At 43.0% G+C, this 19,232-nt stretch overlaps 1 protein-coding gene across 1 annotated transcript; it reads right to left on the bottom strand.

Annotated features, from left to right (window-relative positions):
- Window positions 1-5,647: 5,647 nt before the first annotated feature.
- DCK (deoxycytidine kinase) lies at window positions 5,648-18,216 on the bottom strand. Its single transcript, XM_083398794.1, has 7 exons — window positions 17,593-18,216; window positions 14,844-14,959; window positions 11,219-11,412; window positions 9,725-9,872; window positions 9,066-9,181; window positions 8,609-8,708; window positions 5,648-6,983 (listed from the first exon to the last, which is right to left on the bottom strand). The coding sequence occupies exons 1-7, from the start codon at window positions 17,660-17,662 to the stop codon at window positions 6,957-6,959; spliced, it is 771 nt and encodes a 256-aa protein (XP_083254920.1). The 5' UTR covers window positions 17,663-18,216; the 3' UTR covers window positions 5,648-6,956.
- Window positions 18,217-19,232: the final 1,016 nt, after the last annotated feature.

Consider the following 19,232-nt stretch of genomic DNA (forward strand, 5'->3'; position numbering starts at 1 on the left):
CTTGGCAGCAAATTCCACTGTCGAACAGCTCTTACTGTCAGGAAGTTCTTCCTAATGTTTAGGTGGAATCTTCTTTCTTGTAGTTTGGATCCATTGCTCCATGTCCGCTTCTCTGGTATGACTGTATTTCTGTATTTCCCAAGGTATGACTGTATTTCTGCTGCATCGTTGTTACAGGTGAATGATTTTCCTTCTCCAAAAAAAGTCCACAACTTTGAGTTCGCCCCTCCTAAAAATTTGGGAGTGGCTAAACTAAATTTTGGGGCGCTGGGCAGATCTTTGCACCCCAGGGGTACATATGCTAAAGGCAGCCCTGTCCCCCAAAGAACCCCGTGGTCACTTAGAATAAAGGAATCGTGCAGAGTTGGGAAGGATCTCACGAGTCACTTAGTCCAATCCCCTGCAATGAAGGGATCACAGATAAAGAATCCCTGACAGATATTCCTGCCCTGCAGGGGGTTAGAGGACCCACCGACTCTGCAATTCTATGACCTCCCAACCTCTGCTTTAAAAAGTCCAACAGAAGTGGAGAAATGTAAATATTTTTTCCCTTCTCTCGTATTATGAAAACTTCAGTTTGTTCCGTGAAATTGATTGGCAGTAGGCAAAGCGTATAAAAGAGGGTTTAAGCATTTCGAAAACAAACAAGCTCTTCTTTACACGTTCTGTATTTCACCCTCTGCTGTATGAAGTGACCTCTGTTAATAACATGTCTAATTGCCAGGCCGTTGGGGTTTTTTGTTGTTGCAGTTGTTGCTACCCTGCCGGTATTAGAACCTCAAGCTGTCTTGTTCCGAGCGCAATAGATTCTGCCCTGGAAGACTGTTCTCATGCAGCGATGCCAGGATTAGTATGATCTGTGCATTAATATCTCGCCGCAGAGCTGAAACAGCTGGGAGCTAAAGAGAAAACCTTCTGGTGTCAAAAATAGTGCCCAGCCTTTAGAGAACCCTTAGCTTAAGCTGCCGGGGCTTACTTCTCAGTTCATAAAATAATAGTTGCCCATTCAGAAGACAATTAATCAGTTAATGCCTTGGGCTTTGGGGCACAGAGACGGAGTGACCTCTCTTGCCACTTTGTCCGAAGCCATTCAATGGAGACGCTGGTGCTTCTTCGCTCATGTGAGTATACAGCGACCCCGTGTGGCACAACTGAGCACAATCACAACTGTGCGTCCGTAGCGTCTCACTCCTTTCTCATCTCAAGTAGAAGCATGAAAACCATAGCCAATATTTTAGGGAGCTCCACACAGAAGAGCATTTTCTTGCCAGAGGCCTCAGTGAAGGGAACATCATTCCAAGGTCAATTATATTCAATGAATCAACCTGCATGGAAATGAGATTTTCAAGGGAGGATTTTTATAATCTGATTTAAACCCAAATAAGTAATCTCTCCTGGCCATGACTTTGAAAGGACTGTCGTTTCTCTGCTGGCAACCAGAAGTATAGACACACACAAAATATCTAATTACTACTTTTATTTTTTATTTTTTTTATGAAAGCCTTAGAGATTAGACCCTAAAAAGCCATAGCTGCATAGGAGGCAAGGCATTATTCTCAAAGTTCCAGGAGATTTATACCTGGGAACACATGTAATATTAATATCGGGGGTTTTTTGTTCATGACAGCAGAGAAAGGGCAATAGCCAACTAACTTTCTTCATCAGCGCAAGGATTTTAACCTGCACAACAGAACTGCCCTTCTCTCCTTTCCCAAATCTGCTCTGGGTTCTTGCGGAGAACCTAAAGAACAGGTTTAGCATGGAGCCCAGGGGAAGGAGTTCTCTTATAGTACAAATGGAAATCCTTGCACTGGTGGAATGAGTAAGATTCTGCCCAAAAACTAATTATGAGCAGCACTGCCAAAGTCTCAAGTTTGTATCCAACAGCAGCGTTGCACCAGCAGAAGCCCTACAATTTGGTTTTCGACAATCCATTCTACCCAATGTAGCCCCAAAAAGTTTCTCATGAACGTTGGGGGAATGGAATACGGCAAGGAAGGCTACAATCAGTAGGGAAAATTATTGAAACTGGGGGACTGAGGGAACACTCCACGAAGAGGTGAGGAGCTGCCAGCTCTTCAGGCAAGGGGTGACATACATCTGAGTCAAACAGGGGTGAGAAAGAAAGAAAGAAAGAAAGAAAGAAAGAAAGAAAGAAAGAAAGAAAGAGAAAGGAAGGAAGGGAGGGAGGAAGCAATGGACTCAAAAAGGCATCCACCTGGATAATCATCATCATCATCTTCATCAGGGTGGCTTCCAACAAAATATTAAAAACACAATAAGACATCAGACATTAAAAACTTATCTAAACAGCCAGTGGGAGATGTAGTCCAAAACATATGGAAGGCACCAGTTGGGCAAGACTGCTGTCGATCTACGTAACGACATCATGATACTGGTTTCTTATCAGCTAGTTTCCAAATCATTCCAAGCACTGAAAAGCACAATCTATTACAACCTCCAAGAACAGGGTAGTTAGATGAAGTTAGGCTATGTTTTTCTCCCAATATGGATCACTTTGCGCTTAGGTTAGATCTCATCTGAGACCCACTAACTCACTTGGGAAACATTTTCTTCTTTAAGAACCTCTTTAAGAGCTCTTTAAGAACCTGATTCACATTTCGCCACCTTAGTTTTTATATCACAATCACGTTTGATAATCTATTCCCTTGTCTCCAATGCTGATAATGCTGGAACGCAAATCTTGAATTCCCTTCTATATAAACGTATATTACTCCCAGCCTTTGCTTCTATTGAGCCAGCTCTTAGACTTCCAGCCTGACCTTTTAACTTACGACTGCCCTGAAATATTGTGCAAAATGTGCGAGAGACTTGTTTTCCGTCGTGTTTTGGGAAAGAAAAAGCAAAATCCTTGTATCCAGGGACCATTAGATCACCTCTTTTTTAAAAACAACAACAACCCTGAAGCTGAAATATAAAATGTTACTCGTGCTGGATGTATTTTTAGACTCTGTTGATATTTCCAAAATTAAATGAATTGACGTATCCACTTTCTCTGCTTTGGCGCCATCTCTTAAGCAAACTCTTAATAGAAAAGGCGAGGCTGGGAGGAAGCACTCTGCAAACCATTATGGGATTGCTAGGCTTCGTTTCAGCAATGTTTCGGAAAGAGGAACTGCAGCAGCAGCAAGGAAACCATTAAATGACATTGTACGGTGTATTGACCAGATCAAGATCCCATTACAAAGAAGGGGAAGCGAAGGATGAGTCCAACAAAATTCGAGACTATTGTGTATTTTATTCTTGCTTGTCAGTGGCAAGGAAATACAGGGTTCAATCTTCAATTGCAAGTAGATGGCGTCTCATTTTTGGGGGGTTGCCCCTGCCTTGGGAAACAGAAGTATGTTCGTAGAATCAGAGTTGAAAGGGACACTCCAACATCTAGTCCAACAACCTACGATGCAAGTATCTCATCCATAAAGCATCCATAACAGATGGCTATCTGTTCAAATCCCCTATGATTTAGCCAGGGCTGGGGACTCTATCACCCTCCAGATGTTGCCCATCATTATTCCTGAGCATTGGCCATGCTGGATGCAGCTGGTGGGAGCTGAGAGGCCAGCAACATCTGGAAGACCACCCAATTTAATCTCAAGGAGTGCTTTTTTGAGCCTTGACTATCGGATTTCTGTCCACTGTTAGTGGAGGTGCATAGATCTTAGCATTTGGTTTGTAACACCCTGTCACAGAATGGTTACTGCGTTAATTTTGTATACGCAATATTCTCCAGGACAGGCCCAATGTGGTGCCTCCAGGTTTTTTAATTGAATCTGTAAACCACCCTTCATCCGGAGATCAGAGGGCAGTTCACAACATACAAAACAAGGACATGAAATGCATAATAAAACAAAAAGCAATACGTCCCCCCAAAAAAACACATTTAAAGACCATAGGATGTTAATCAAAGGCTAGGTTATAGAGAAACATTTCTGCCTTGCACCTAAAAGTTGTCATGAAGGTGCCAGGTGAGCCTTCCTGGGTAGAGGATTCCACAAACGGGGAGCCACTGCAGAAAAGGCCACTCTCCAGACCTCTCATGGAAGAGAAACATGAGGGCCTCAGAAGATGATCTTAGGGTCCAAGTAGGTTCATATGGGGAGAGGCAGTCCTTGAGGTATTGTGGTCCTGAGCTGCTTAAGGCTTTATAGGTCAAAACCAGAATTGTGACCAGAAACTAATTGGCAGCCAGTGCAGTTAGGCCAGGATCAGTGTAAGATGCTCAAACTGTCTTGGCCCCAGTGAGCAAGTTGGCCACCAAATTCTGCACCAGCTGAAGTTTCCGAACTTTATAACGTGTTGCAGTAATCTAACCTAGAGGTTACCAGAGCATAGACAACAGTAATTAGGCTATCCCTGTCCAGGTAGGGTCACAGCTGGGCCACCAGCCAAAGTTGATCGGAAGCCACCTGAAGCCACTCAAGAAGTACCCTCCTAGCTACATACCTGATCCTGTAACTCCATCAAGAGCAAGCAGCTTCCCAGGCAGTTGCTGACTACTACTCTTGTCATATGACAATTGGTTATGCTGGTTGTGGCTGATGGGAGCTGGAATTCACCAGCCTCTGGAGCATGGGCAGGCAAACTAAGGCCCGGGGGCCGGATCTGGCCAATGGCCTTCTAAATCCAGACATGGATGATCCAGAAATCAGTGTGTTTTTACATGAGTAGAATGTGTCCTTTTATTTAAAACGCATCTCTGGGTTATTTGTGGGTGATAGGAATTTGTTCATTTTTTCCCTTCAAAATATAGTCTGGCCCCCCACAAGGTCTGAAGGACAGTGGACTGGCCCCCTGCTGAAAAAGTTTGCTGACCCCTGAGCATCACAGCTGCTCCAGGAGGAAATGATTTTGCAAAAAGCAGGAAGGCACACAAGAGAATTTGGGGCTGTAAAATTTCAGATTCCATTTTAAAACGTTAAGAGCAATGGTTGCAGATCTATGCTTCTAGCCAACGCCTTGTGAACTCTCAGAAATCAGAGGAGCTCTGAAAGGAAATGAACACCACTCCCCCCCCCCCCAGTTCAATTTCTGAATCTGAGGGGGCCCTAGTGGATCTATTTGGGGGGCTGTAGCCTTTTCTTCAACAATTCAAAGTTTCTGGCTTCGCAATAGACACTGAAGCACAAACTGACCAGCTCTCAAAAGCTATTTGGTTGACAATTCTTGCCCCAGGTCTAGTTAAATAATCCTTATGCAACGGATAGGCTGTGCTTTTAAAGAGGACAAAGTCTGCTGCTTGTAAAGTTGGTTTTAAACTGCTGCAGTGAATGCAAAGAATGTTTATGGGGCATGGGAGTAGGAGGAAGAGAGACTGTTGCTGGAGACCTCTGGCTATTTATGCATAGAGCAGCTGCGATGCATGTATAAGCAGAGAGACGGACAGAAACGAAAACTGCTGATCTGGTCCCAGCCCCCTTCACTCTACGCTGGACTGTGCCCAAACAGAGCATGCTGAGGTCTAAACACAGAATGTATTTGGAGTGAAGAATGTAGGTTATCCCACTTATTTCAGATATTTGGGGGTGGGGGGTAAGGCTTGCAGTTTAGAGATAAAGGGGAAATGAGCATCAAATCCAGGCTAGAAACATGCGAAGAATTGTGACAAATGACTTAAGTGGTGCAGAACTGAAGACGCTTCTATATTTATTTCAGCCAAAAGTTTCCAACATGATCACACAGATCACAGCGCGAACACTGTAGAATCTTCAGGTGCTAAAATGACCTAGAGGCCAACTACATCCAGACAGTAATACATTGCATTAAAATAAATATAGATTTCAAGTGGGTTACACAATTGGTTTGATCCTTCGTAACTTTTAATATTTTTAAAAAATCAGTTTTAAGAATAAAAATTCAAGCCATGGTTATTCCAGAGGTTCCCTTTCTGTCAATCCAAAGGCATGCAAAATTCATAAAACATCACGCTCCCATTATCAGTGCGTACGAGATTTGTATGTAAAGATGCCCACCTATTCTCCCCTTCCCTCAAACAGCCCTGATGGGAAAGGGAATGTTTAAAACAAACCACATTTATGGGCAATTCAGGAACAAAGCAAGGAGTCATTAAATGGCCCCATCCCACCACTACCCCCATAGGAAATAATTCATTTAAAACATGTGAAGAGGGGAGGAATCCTACTGGGCATGTTCTCGACTCTAGTTTTCTGTATGTAGCATCTTGGCTTTCAGTAAAGAAGAGGTTCCAGGATTCGGCTAAGTTTTCAGTTTAGTGATTCTCTCCCCGTCCCTGACCTGGTTGGATTGCTGTGCCTCTCTACAGAAGCAGGAAAAAGCAGTATCTTGGAAAACAGCAGCAGGGGCCAGGGATTGCCTTTAAGAACTGCCTTAATTTCTAGACAAACAACACACCTGACTACAGTGCTGTTGCTTTTGGCTGGTTTGCATATGGCTTTTTTTAAAAAAAACATCACCCCTTACACACGAAGAAGACTGCTTTAGACAAAATGCAGACCCTATGCCCCCCCTTCCTAACCACACATGCATACAAAATCTAGGTGAGCAGAAACAGTATTCCTTTAGTATGATCCCACTGCTCTTGGAACTTTATGAGTATCCCAATCAACTTGTGGGTGTGCACAAAGATGTCCCACGTTCACACAGAGGTTTCCCCGAACTCAGTTCCAGAGAAGTAAATGGTTCCGCCTATTTCGTTTATGTCGCAAGCAGAATGTATTTCGCAGGATTCCCTGGACTCCCTGATTTCTAATATTAGGGATGGGTCTTTCCAAACACCTCACCTAAGAAAGCAAAATACAATATAAGTGCTATAAATTCCCATTCCACTGCAAAGGTTCAACAATGCAACGAAAGCTGGACTCTGCCCTCGGACACCTTAAGCAAAAACAGAATTGGCAACGCAAACTAAGCAATATGAATGCCAAGAATGCTCAAGTTCGGTGTGGTTTCGGGAATGGCTACAAAGTGCTCAGAAATTCTTTGACCTGCAAAGACAAAAGCACAGAATTTATCAAAAATTAGTGACCAAGATAAATAAATAAAAAAAGCACTGGTTGCTAGGTTCTGGGAAACGTCTCTTTCATATTACAGAATAACTAACTTGCCACAAGAGTAACACATTTTTAAATTTAAAAAGCTCCCAAAAGGATTCAGGGTTTGGTTTTTACTTCAAATAATCACCCTCACCTCCACCCATCTCTTAGGGGCTGCTAGCAGCTTCTCACTTAAGGGACTGAAGAACCAAGTTCTCCCAGGCGACTGAAAACCATGTGAACAGTGGCCAGAAGTACTAAAGAAAGCCAACATTAATAAATACCACAACCATCTCAGATTGAAAACAAGCACTGCATGGCAGCGTACAAAGTAATGTTAGTGAAGTTTCTGATCACTTTTCCAAAGATGGCACAAAATCCGCACTAACGTAGTTCATCGTAATGTTCCAAAAAGTGACCAAGAGAGGGGAGAAGGGCCTTGTGATTGCACCCGTAGACTTACGAAGAGGGCTGAGTGTTTGCAGCTGCTGTGGATTTATTTATTACTTAAAATATTTATATACTTCCTACTCATATAAAATATCAATGCAGTGTGTATGTAACAACATATACAATAAAACACGGAACTACATAAAAAGAATTCAAAATCATCACTAAAATGACTGGCCAATTAAGAAAGTTTAAACTTTCTTCAATCACCAAAACAAAATCAGGTCTCTATTTCTTGAGAATGCTTTGGAGAAAAATAGAACTTTCTGTAAGGAAGCAGAACCGTTCAAGTCCTTACTACAGACCAGCGTTCGTTGGGTAGCAAATGTGGATATGGAGCAGTTGGGGGTAGAGAGAAAGGAATCACTCTTTCAATCTATTTTGCATCAATATGATGATGAGAGCAGGATTATTCAAGTCTTCCTAAATAAACCACCATAAAGGATTTAAGCAAACCACGGTTTAGCTCATGTGTGAATGTGGCCAAAAACTTTGTACAACGGTGACCAGGGAAGCAACAGAACTTCCTTCAGGCTTTCAGAAATGTGGAAGCAGATTGTGCACTTTTATGACTATGAAAACGCAACGAAATCTCAAGAGCAGAGCTTTGCAAATTGTGTGTAGCAACACGTTAAGTGTGTCGGCTGCAGTGTGTAGGTGTGTTGCGCAAATGCTCCCTGCACTCCTCCCGCGGCTGGAAAGGGATTAGTTTAACCTCCAATGTGCTATTAAAACTGAATTACTGTGTCACGAAATGATGCATGTCTAAATAGTGTGTCACCAACATGAAAAGTTTGGAAAGCTCTGTCTCAGAGAGCTAACCAAAATTAAAAGGTCAACTACTGCTTGTAGTGCAAAGGAGAAAAAAGAGGAATATACAGAAAACATATCTGAAAACTATTTGCTACAGGCTGGGCACGAAGACTCCAGTGAACAAGAAAATTCCTGTATTTGCAAGGGCTTCTGCATTTACTCTAATGGACGGGGACCATTCCACATATGTCCCCCTTTGTATGTGTGGACTTTCATCATCCACCATCAACATATTAAACCACCAGGGCTTTTTAAAATAGTTAAGTGTGGTTGTCCAAGAAGGGAAATGTTAAATACTTTCTGGCAGCTTTTACCTTTTCAATCATATCTTCATGCCTGTCTTTGTTGCCTTTGAAGTCTTCATTTACGTCCAGTGTCAGAACAGGTACATCTTGCAGGTATTCAAAATCCGTTCTGTAAAGAAAACTGGACATCTGAATTGGGAAACTGAAGACATGAAGAGGGCAAAGGGAGTTAATTACAAAAATACGTCAGTTTCTTGAAGTTTGCAGCACAACCCTATGCGTGTTTCTCCTAAGTAAGTCCTAGCAATGGATCTTACTTCTGGGAAAGTGTGCACAGGATTGAAGCCTTTGCTATTGCATTTCCAATCGTGGGAGCTGCCCAGGCTGAGAATTCTTTACAGTCTTATAAATTAGGGTCTCAAATATACATGGCAAAGTTTCTAAAGTTAGGTAAGATATCTATAGTTTTCAGCAACGGCAACTATCTTATCCACTGGTTTAAATTCGTAATCTATTTAATATTTACCGCAACGTTCTGTGCTGGAGCCAGCTTTCATGTTTGTAATGAAGTTTTTCCAGATATTCCATAGGAATGCCTTGTTCTTCATCCCTCCCACGCACATAAATCCTATTCAAGCATTTCTAAAAATTAAGAAGTCACAACTGGAATGAAGCAGTAATAATAATCATCTTAAAGGGGAAAAGGCACAATTACACTAACCTTAAAGGGAAAACATGTTAAGGCTGAGGATTCTTTTATAAACTGCTTAGAGACTTTAATGTATGAAATGGTATATATAATACATATGTGTTGCAGAAAATGTCAACCTGGCACCTTAAAGACTCATTTACTGTATGTATTTTTCAGCATGCATTTTTGCAAAGCGAAACAAAATAGCACACCAGCTCACACCGACAGACCTACAGAAACCTGTGCTGCAGGAAGTCTTTACGGCGCCACAGAACTCTTTGTATTGTCATTCGCCCTTAACTTGCAATCCTACGCCCACCTGTACACAAGGCACAATGTAATCCTTAGTCACAAAGGCGCATGACAGCACCTGAACTTGTTAAGACGCAGCTCACACATACAAACACTGCCTTTTCAATAAGATTAGGTTGACTGACAGAGGTGAGGGCCCACAGGCTCTGCTGTCAGACAGGCCCACAAACTTCATTTCTTACCTCAGGGGTAGCTCGGAGATAAATAATGCCATCCAGTCGAAGACTTGAGCCAAACTGCTGGTTCATCCAGTTATGCCAGTCTTGGTAAATAGTCCACTCGGTTTCATTCATGCAGTCCGTCTCATATAAATTAGATGCAAAAATGTACCTACACAAAAGGAGGCAATCAAGCTCAGTGTCATTGTCTAACCTTTCTAAAAAATGATGAAAGAATATTTGCTGAAGGGAAGGCGAGTGACGATAGGTAACTAATGACTAGGGATGAAACTGTAAACCATTGAATGCTGTTTATGTAGAAGAGTGGATTCAATGAATAACAGAGGTGAGTGAACAATGATGTGTTTTGGTGGATGCCCCACCAGTACGGAATGCCCTTTCTCTGGGCACTTGCCACAGTCTGAGTATCTTCTAGGCAACCTGTACATCTTTGGGTTAACACATTTCCCCAATGGGAGGAGAGCCTACAAAGGAAGAAACAGTGTGTCTCTCTCCCAGCCTTGTTTATCAACTTGCAAACACTCCATTCCCCTGACAACTTCTTGAATGGTCTGTGTATGGATTCTCCTTGAGCAAACTGTGGGGAGGAGGGGCAACAATATGCCCAATAATGATGGGGCAGCTTGCTCAAAACCAAGATGGTGGCCATATCTTCGGGAAAGCCTTCTGTTTTTAAAGGCAAATGACGGATTTATTACATTTTACACAGGAGCATTATAATACAATTTCTCTTATAAGCCCCCAAACCACTCTAGATTCAGTTTGAACACAGGTACTTTTTCTAGGGGTCTGCAATTTCAAGAACTAGGTATTCAGGGACTGTTAACACTGTAACTGTAATTCCTGGAAAATCAATCACACCTCCAAAATTTAGCCAACTGATCAACCATTTGTTGCTTTTTGGCTACATAAAGCCAGCCTCCCAGCAGCTGCTTGGAAGTTCCAGAGGAGCAGCTTAAGGTATATGGCGCTCCAGGGGTAGCCTCATATACTGCTTTCTGCAAAGTGAAAGAACAGCACGGCAGAAACCAATACAGAGATTGCGATCAACACAGCAGCTAACATCTGCTTCTCTCCCTCCATGCCACTTTTTCATATACAGTCGTACCTTGGCTCCGGAACGCCTTGGTACTCGGACGTTTTGGCTCCCGAATGCCGCAAACCCGGAAGTGACTGTTCCGGTTTTCGAACATTCTTTTGGAAGCCAAACATCCGACGTGGCTTCTGCGGCTTCCAATTGGCTGCAGGAGCTTCCTGCAGCCAATCAGAAGCCATGCTTTGGTTTCCAAACGTTTTGGAAGCCGAACGGACTACCGGAATGGATTCCGTTCGACTTCCAAGGTACGACTCTATACATGTTTCCTGTGTTCCATTCCAGCGTCAAGAACATCGTTCCAACAATCCAGAGGGGGAAAGCTTTTGTCTTACAAACTGAAACGGCCATTAGGAGCAACACATAAAAGAAAGTGCAAGAATTAGCAAGAAACACATACAAACCTGTCACTGTAAACAGATCTCTCAAAGAAGACGACGGGGTTCTCAGCTTCTTTGAGTTTCCCTTCAAAAGATTTAAGTTGAGCCCGGATTCTGCTCAGGCAAGCGTAAGTCTGGAAAGTGAAAGACCATCTCTCTGGCTTCTCATACATCATCTCAAGCAAGTTGCCTCCACTCTTTTGAGAGGAAGTAAGCTCCTGTTTAAAATACAAAACACGTGACTTTTTAAAAAGGTAGCATTTTTTTTAAAAAAGCTGCTGTTAAAATATTCCAAGGTCACCAAGTTCTAACAGAATGTCACAACTTTACCTCCTCAGATGCATTTTAAAGTTTGCCAACTGAAACTAACCAATATGTATTAGTGAAATAACTTCTGTCAGAAAGGCAGCCATGTCAATGTCAGTTTCTTCTGTGAACAAAAGCCAGCAATGTCAGGTACAGTAATACCTCCGCGAACGTCCGCCTCGTCCAGCGTCTGCTTCGGCGAACGTCTACGGCAAACACGGAAGTACAGGTCATTACTGGGTTTGCCAATCGTGCTATGTGCAGAAGCGCAAACCGCTCCGCACACATGTGAAGACGTGGCACTTTGCCCTGCGTCCTTTTCGGCTAGCAGCTGAGGCTCCAGAACAGATCCCGGTCGCAAAACAAGGTACGACTGTATAGACTAAAGATCTGTGGCCAAACAGTGATTTCTAGAGCCTTCATAACTTTGGATTCAATCACCTGAAACACCAAACCAGAATATGGTGTTACATGAACAAACCTTGGACACCTAGTCCATCTTCTTTTGCGCGTCCCAATTCACCTATTGATTTCCTAGTTTGCAAGCAAACTAACCGGCTCCCCACCACAGCACCTGATCATTTTGAGCATTTGCCCACAGGCTACACCTCCCACCTGACAGTGGCTAAGCTACCTGGCGCAGATGGGTATTGGGAGTCCAACATTCTCTGAAGCCAAAGCAAGAACACTCTGACAGTTTGCATTTCTTAGTGCAGAAAGTATTGATCTGATGTGTCTACTTCCTAGTCTACTTAATTCAAGAGGGCCCTGGATCTGGAAGCTTCTCTGTGTGAAAGAAACAAGAAGGTTCATGATGTTTGGACTCTTCCTTCAGAGAAGCTGAGTACAGCTGGCTTAAATGGGTTCTCTTATCTCTTCTGTCAAGCTGACTACAAAATAAGGCCAGAAGGAGCCTGGGCTTCACTTCCTCTTTCTATCTCTTTTCCTTCCGTTGTGGTATTCTGTACACAGTATGCTTAGTGTTAAGGTTTAGACTTATAATAAGTTATTGTAAGTTCAAGTTAAGTCGGCTGCAACTGGATTTCTCATGGACAGTACCAATTCTGAATGTATTGTATTTGTGACCATTAAGCTCATTTGCCTTCAGTAGCCATAAAGCTCTGCTAGATGAAATACAGTTGCCTCTGGTCTATTTTTGGGAAATTCTGACGCGTGTTTAAGTTTTTACTCTGCTAACGATACATTGGAGTTCTGCTCTGGATCGCTACTGAGTAGATTTCCATGACACACTCTCCCCACTCATTGAGTGCAAACAACTACTACGGAAAGTCTTTTCCTAGGAACAAAGTTGTTCTTTCTTTGATTTATTGAACAAAATTTATATACACCCTGGTAGGAATAAAATGTCTAAGTCAGGCATAGGCAACCTTCGGGCCTCCAGATGTTTTGGACTACAATTCCCATCATCCCTGACCACTGGTCCTGTTAGCAAGGGATCATAGGAGTTGTAGGCCAAAACATCTGGAGGGCCAAAGATTGCCTATGCCTGGTCTAAGTGGTTAAAAAGAGATATCTAAAAATGATCAACAAAAACAGTGAGAGAATTCAATCAGGCTGACTGGGAGTTGACGGCACAAGCTCCCTGGCCTGTTCTCCCTCAGTTCTCAAACAGAGCTCCAGTGACAGTTGGGAAGAGGCTGCGCCAACACTTGTCTCAGGCCATTATTGGTTCTGTCAGGAGCCATTGGCATGTGTGCTCCCTTGGCTTGAACTCCAGCACTTACTGCCCCCCATCAGGGGACACTGGTCTTTCTTAAGGAGCCCCAGGGAAGATGGAAGAGGGTCTGCCCCAAAATTAAACTCACAAACAGTAGGAAGAGAAGTAGAAGTGAGATACACTGGCTAAAAATCAAGCATCTGGTAATAAACGTTGACAAGTCACTGAAGGTTTCAACCAAACAAAATAAAATAAAGTCCAGGGATTTGGCTCAAAGAAAGCACTTTCTGCCTCAGGAGTTAAAAAGAAGGATCGGCCTCCAAGAGTTTTCATGTGAGCAAGCGGAAGAGAATATCAAACTCTTGATTTAATTTGATTTTGACCCGTTTTTAGGAGGTAATTTAATTATTGTTTGATTTTATACTAATGTTATATATCTGATGTTAGCCGCCCTGAGCCCAACTTTGGCCGGGGAGGGCGGGATATAAATAAAAGTTTATTATTATTTAATATTGAGGACACTTTTTATTCCTGCCATGAGACAGTTACATTAAAAATCAAGCTGGCCGTGCTTATACCATCTGTTGAGGGAGACAATTCAGTAACAGCTGCTACTGATGTCCAAAAGCAGTTGGCGGCATGCTCCTATAACATACAAAAGCATACAACCCAATCTTGATACTTATAAATAGTATTCTTCCTACCCCCGTATGAAGGTAATGTTTTACCTATTTATTTCATGACATTTTCCACTAGAAACAGAAATGCTCTAACTTGGCTAAGATGAGGACTGTATGCTTGGTAACCTTCATAAAACCAAATGTTACATGCATAAGATAATTACAAAAAAAATCATTTCATGCATTTAATACTTAAAATTACCTTTTCCAAGTAGTTACTTTTTTGACCATGCACTGTGAATTCCAGTGCAGGAAAAAGAAATTCTGAACCTTATAACAGACATTTAAAGGCCCCAAGCAAAGAGAAGTCTGTCTCCATTTATTTCAGATCAGGAGACTAAATCACAACCCACAATCCCAATCAATTAAGAATCGCAATCAAAAATACATTTATACCTCAAAAACCCTTGCACTAATTCATTTATAGTTTGCTGGAAACACAGCTATGCATTGGCATTCATGACTCTGACCACTAGAGAGCAGATCTGCTGCACTAGCATTAAAAAAGATCTTAATTTCCTTTTGTTTTTTCAACTGCTGAAGATATATATATATATATATATATATATATAGATATAGATATAGATATATAGATATATATACAAACACCCACATGGTGATTGTAGGAACATTTGGGTGAAGCAATTCTGTCTACAGTCAGAAATAAAAATTCTAATGGGTGTAGTTACGAAAATAAAGCAACCTTGGATAAAGAACCTTCATTTCCATATTTATTTTTGCAGTTCTACTTCTGCAATTTTTTTTTGTCGTCATGGGCAAATGAAAGCAGAGTTCTTCTTTTTCAATCTAGAACAGTGCAAATATTTGTATGCATCACTAGTCTAAAATAGAGATCATACAGATCATACACCCACTGATCTAGACTGAAATTTGGTGGTGTTTTTTTTTTTTTAATTCCATTTACACTTTGCATTCCAGAAAATATGTTCGTCGCCCCTAAACAAAGAATCATATTTCCTCATACCTCTTTGTCATCAGGGCAATTCTGAACATTGCACCACCTTGCTACTGGTTCTGGAACAACTTCCCAATCTTCTCTGGCTTGTTTGAGAATATTCACAAAAGTAGACTTCCCGGCAGCTGTGGACATAAAATCTATTTTAATCAAACTGGCATTCATGTGCTTTGAAAAATTGAAAAGAGATGTTTGACAGAACAAATGTAATGGAAACATTTTATTTGTTGAATGTAAACAAGTAAGGAAACTATTTTCATATTTTTAATATCTGGCAAAGTGTAGGGTAATACTAGCACGCCCCACAAAAGTTTTCTCTACTGCTTCACTGCCACCTGTGCAAATTGCATCTATACATATTTGCATCAATGAAATAAACATTATTCATCACATTGTACCAGATATAGGAAACAGTTTGCTGTAGCATTGCTTTACAAATCATAAAATTTCATCATTTGGGCACAGATTTGGTGTTTTATTTCAGTGAGAGTATAACATTTATTTTCTGGATTGAAGAATGAGCCTACACATGTTTACCAAGACGTTAGGCCATAAGAGCTTAATGGGACAAACCCAAGGTCTATATTACTGCAACCATGTAGCCTAGTCCTATCCATGTTTACTCTTGCATGTGAACCCAAAATAAAGGAAGGGACATACAGGATGTATAGCTTTGGATTTTTAGGCTGTAACATCTATGGACAGGGTTTTTCTTTTTAATTTAAATACTGTGAAGCACCTCAAGTCTTCAAGTTTCTTCCCAACTCACCACTTCCCATTTAAAATTGGAAGTTTTAAGGACACACCTGAAGACTAATTCACTCGACAAACAGGGTGTGCTGTATGAGTGATGAGAGAATAATTGCCGAGGAGTCTTTTGTTTTGGTGTAGGGTGGGGCAAGATAAAGCAAGGTCAAACAAAACTAAATCAATGAGAAGAGTATATAAAGAACATTTTCAAGTTTACAAACTTAGGTTCAAGTTCAGATAGTTGGTAATTTTAGAAGCCAATTTAGAATGCACACCCAAAATTATAGGCTTGAGGGGCTCAACAGTGGACCTCTACTTTCTGTCTCCCATAGATCTATATTGATGTACACCAAATATTATTGCCCTACTCTTTTGCAACTTGTCAAACCCCTACAGTAGGAGTGGCTAACCTTTGGTTGTCCAGGTGGCATTGGGACTACAATTTCCATCAGTCTTAGCCTGCATGGTCACAAAGTATCTACAGGGCTCCTGCCTTAGAGCCTGCCAGAGCTCCTGCACTATATAAACGATAATAACAATCTTGAGGTGATATATGTGATGGCTTTTGGCCTCAGGAGTTGTGTGCAGACAAAGGTACCGTTTTAAGCTGTTTAGCTATCTGAATTTTAAGGCATCTTCGATTTCAAGCGTTCTTCTGTTATATCCCATGAACTTTGAATGATACTGTATGCTTAAAGAAACTGTAAACCTGAAAGTATCATGGTTCTTAAAATTAACTAAGTAGAATTGGGGGGGGGGAGAGAGCAGGGTACTATTGCACTACAAGGAAAGAAGCCACACACATCTGCTCAACACAGCAGTGGGGAGAACTTGAGCATTTCTGCCTGTCATATAATATAAAGAAACAGGAACCCCATTACGGAGTGGGGGGCACCTGTGGCTTTGGGGACCTATTATGTTCTATATGATTTATGCTGCATTTGCGATGTTCTATCATGTTATTGCTATTTATTGTTCATAAGCTGCTTTGGGATTCATCTGAATGAAAAGCAGCATGGTAATATAATACAGTAAATCAAATCAATTCCATACCATACCCCCAAAGGCAAGAACCATCTCCCCCTTCAGCTTATAAGACCCTTAAGGTCAATTCTTCCTCAGCTCCTGCCCCACACTGAGAGCCCAATGCCATGGAAGAGAGTGTAATTCAGCTGGTCCCAAGGTTTTCCCACTTCCCATATTTTACAGACACCTCCCTCAGCAGCAGCCATTCCTCATTCCCTCCAGCAATAAAAATGAGACCACTTTTGCATCATGGAGGAGTGTGCCTTTGGGGGTGAGGTCAAGCTGCTGGAAGGTTGCAGCATCTTGGCATTCCAACTTGCTGGGTTCAAAAGGTTTTCTTTTCTTTTCTTTTTTTGCCTGGTGAAGCAGCTCAGTCCACTTGTGGAGTGATATTCTAAGCTCCATGCGAGACTGTGGCGGGTCAGCACTTTATGGACCAGGGCTGTCCAGTTAAGGCAGGTGTGTGGGTGTCGGTGGGTGTATATATCTATACAGTGGTGCTTCAGGTTACATACGCTTCAGGTTACAGACTCCGCTTACCCAGAAATAGTACCTTGGGTTAAGAACTTTGCTTCAGGATGAGAACAGAAATTGTGCTCCTGTGGCGCGGCGGCAGCGGGAGGCCCCATTAGCTAAAGTGGTGTTTCAGGTTAAGAACAGATCTCCGGAACGAATTAAGTACTTAACCCGAGGTACCACTGTGTGTGTACGTTTTATTTTATCTCTGCTGCCTAGTCCAGCCAGTTCTTTCTTACAATAACCTTTGCAAGCAAGTCGAGCCACTGACCCCTGAGCCTGCGTTTTTTCCTCCTCCCTCCCAGCCCGCTTTTCCTTTTATGCCGTGCTTCTTGAGAAGGAAGCTATGGCCTTATCCTCTGCTCTCTGTAAACCGCCATTGGAAGCCCCACCCGCAACCAACACTGCTGAAAAGCGGGAGGGGGAAGGGGAACATATAAAACAGCGCAAATAAGAGACAATTCACCTATGTTGCCTTCTATGGCGATCTTCTTGATGGCTCTCTCGGCCCGGCTCCGCTTAGGTGGGGTTGCCATGGAAACTGCCTACCGGCGACGGTGCGAAGCTCCCGGGGAAGACGGTGCGACTGAGAGGACAAACCTAGGCGGGAGCGCTCCGGTCTTCCCGCACGTCTAAGCTACGTAAACCCGCCTGCCCGCGCGCGCGCGCCAGTCGACCGGCCAATCCCGTTTGTCCCGCCAGCCGCCGTTCGAATTTGGCGCGGCGTCGCTCGGGGTTGGCTACGCCGGGCAGTGACGTCACCCGCGGGAGTCCAGTCAGCTTCTTCCTTCCGGCTTCGTTTTCACCTCAATGACGGCCTTATCATAATAATAGAAGCCGCAGCTGTCGTCGTTCTCTCCCCTCCTTAGCCGCCTGAAGAGCCCCTACAGGTGCCCGAGAGGGTCACAAACCGTATGGCGAAGCGCGCGCGAGCGACCGCGGTTTGCGGCAGAGCAAAAACCAACCGCGCTCGCCCGCCTCAGAAGGGCCGGCTTTCCATGGGAAGGGAAGCTCAATCACACACCGAGCAACGGAGGCAGCCGGAGGGAGCGCTGTCGAGCTGTGAGTGCGTCGATCGGCTTGGGTGGTAGAATTCTGCAGTTGGAAGGGGTCCCGAGGGTCATCTAGTCCAATCCCCTGCTGCAGTTACGTCGTTGCCATGGCAGCTCGACAGGCTTCTGGGGCGAGATCGCACTCCGCCTTCCAGGAGGAGATTTTAAAGTTTTCTTAGAAATAATGTTTATAATGCCGCGTGTTGTGGTCTTTTTCTGCTGTGATCTTTGAAAAGGCATATAGCCTAGGTGGCTTTGAGACCCGGGATTACGGGAGAAGCCACGCATATTGTGGATCAGGGATGGTGGATCTGAGGCCCACTGGTTAAGGATGATGGGAGTTAGGAGTCCCCGTAACATCTGGAAGGCTCTCGACCCTGGTTTAAATTCTCCCTTAATTCGGTTTTAGATCATCCAGCTTCAGGATAGCATAAAAACATCAGGTGAGTTCTGCTGGATCAAGCCAATGGCCAGTATAGTCCAGCATCCTGTTCTCAAGAGTGGTCACCTAGATGTCTAGGAAACCTGCAAGGAGGCTCTAAGCACAAGGACACTCCTTCCCTCCTGTGGTTTCCAAAATCTGGTATTCAGAAGCATTGCTACCTCCAGCCGTGGAGGCACATCGTAGCCATCACAGCTACCAACCATCAATAGCCTTCTCCAACATGACTTTCTTGGGATCTGTTGCATCCCTGACAAGGAGCTGAATTGCTACTGCCACCAATCGCTTTACTGCAATAGCCATATTTGATATTACTACATTTTACATGACCCAGATACTCAAAGTGAGGAAGGCCCACTTTTGTGCTATGGTGTGAGAAAGACGTGTAGCTTTTCCCGTGTTTGATCTCACTGCAACAGCATGTCGCCACACGTACAGCGTCATACACTCCACAGTCAACACCAGCAGGGGTCAGTTCTGCCAACTCCTAGCTACACCTCTGCCTAAGACATCCAAGTGAGGGCAGGGACCTGTTCTTTTATTCCTTAGAAAACGCTATGTTTACTGATCTAGAAATATAAACAAACAATTCAAAATGTATGATTCCTGTGC

This window comes from Podarcis tiliguerta (genome assembly GCF_965153285.1).
Source record: "Podarcis tiliguerta genome assembly, chromosome: 9".
Classification (NCBI taxonomy): domain Eukaryota; kingdom Metazoa; phylum Chordata; class Lepidosauria; order Squamata; family Lacertidae; genus Podarcis; species Podarcis tiliguerta.

What these genes read in the sequence shown, in the direction of transcription:
- DCK (XM_083398794.1), bottom strand. Translation starts at nt 17,662, where the DNA reads ATGGCAACCCCACCTAAGCGGAGCCGGGCCGAGAGAGCCATCAAGAAG. An exon ending in CTCCAGCACAGAACGTTGCG is followed by an intron (nt 8,709 to 9,065) that starts GTAAATATTAAA and finishes TTTTCTTTACAG; the next exon opens with AACGGATTTTGAATACCTGC. An exon ending in ATGAAGATATGATTGAAAAG is followed by an intron (nt 6,984 to 8,608) that starts GTAAAAGCTGCC and finishes TTGTCTTTGCAG; the next exon opens with GTCAAAGAATTTCTGAGCAC.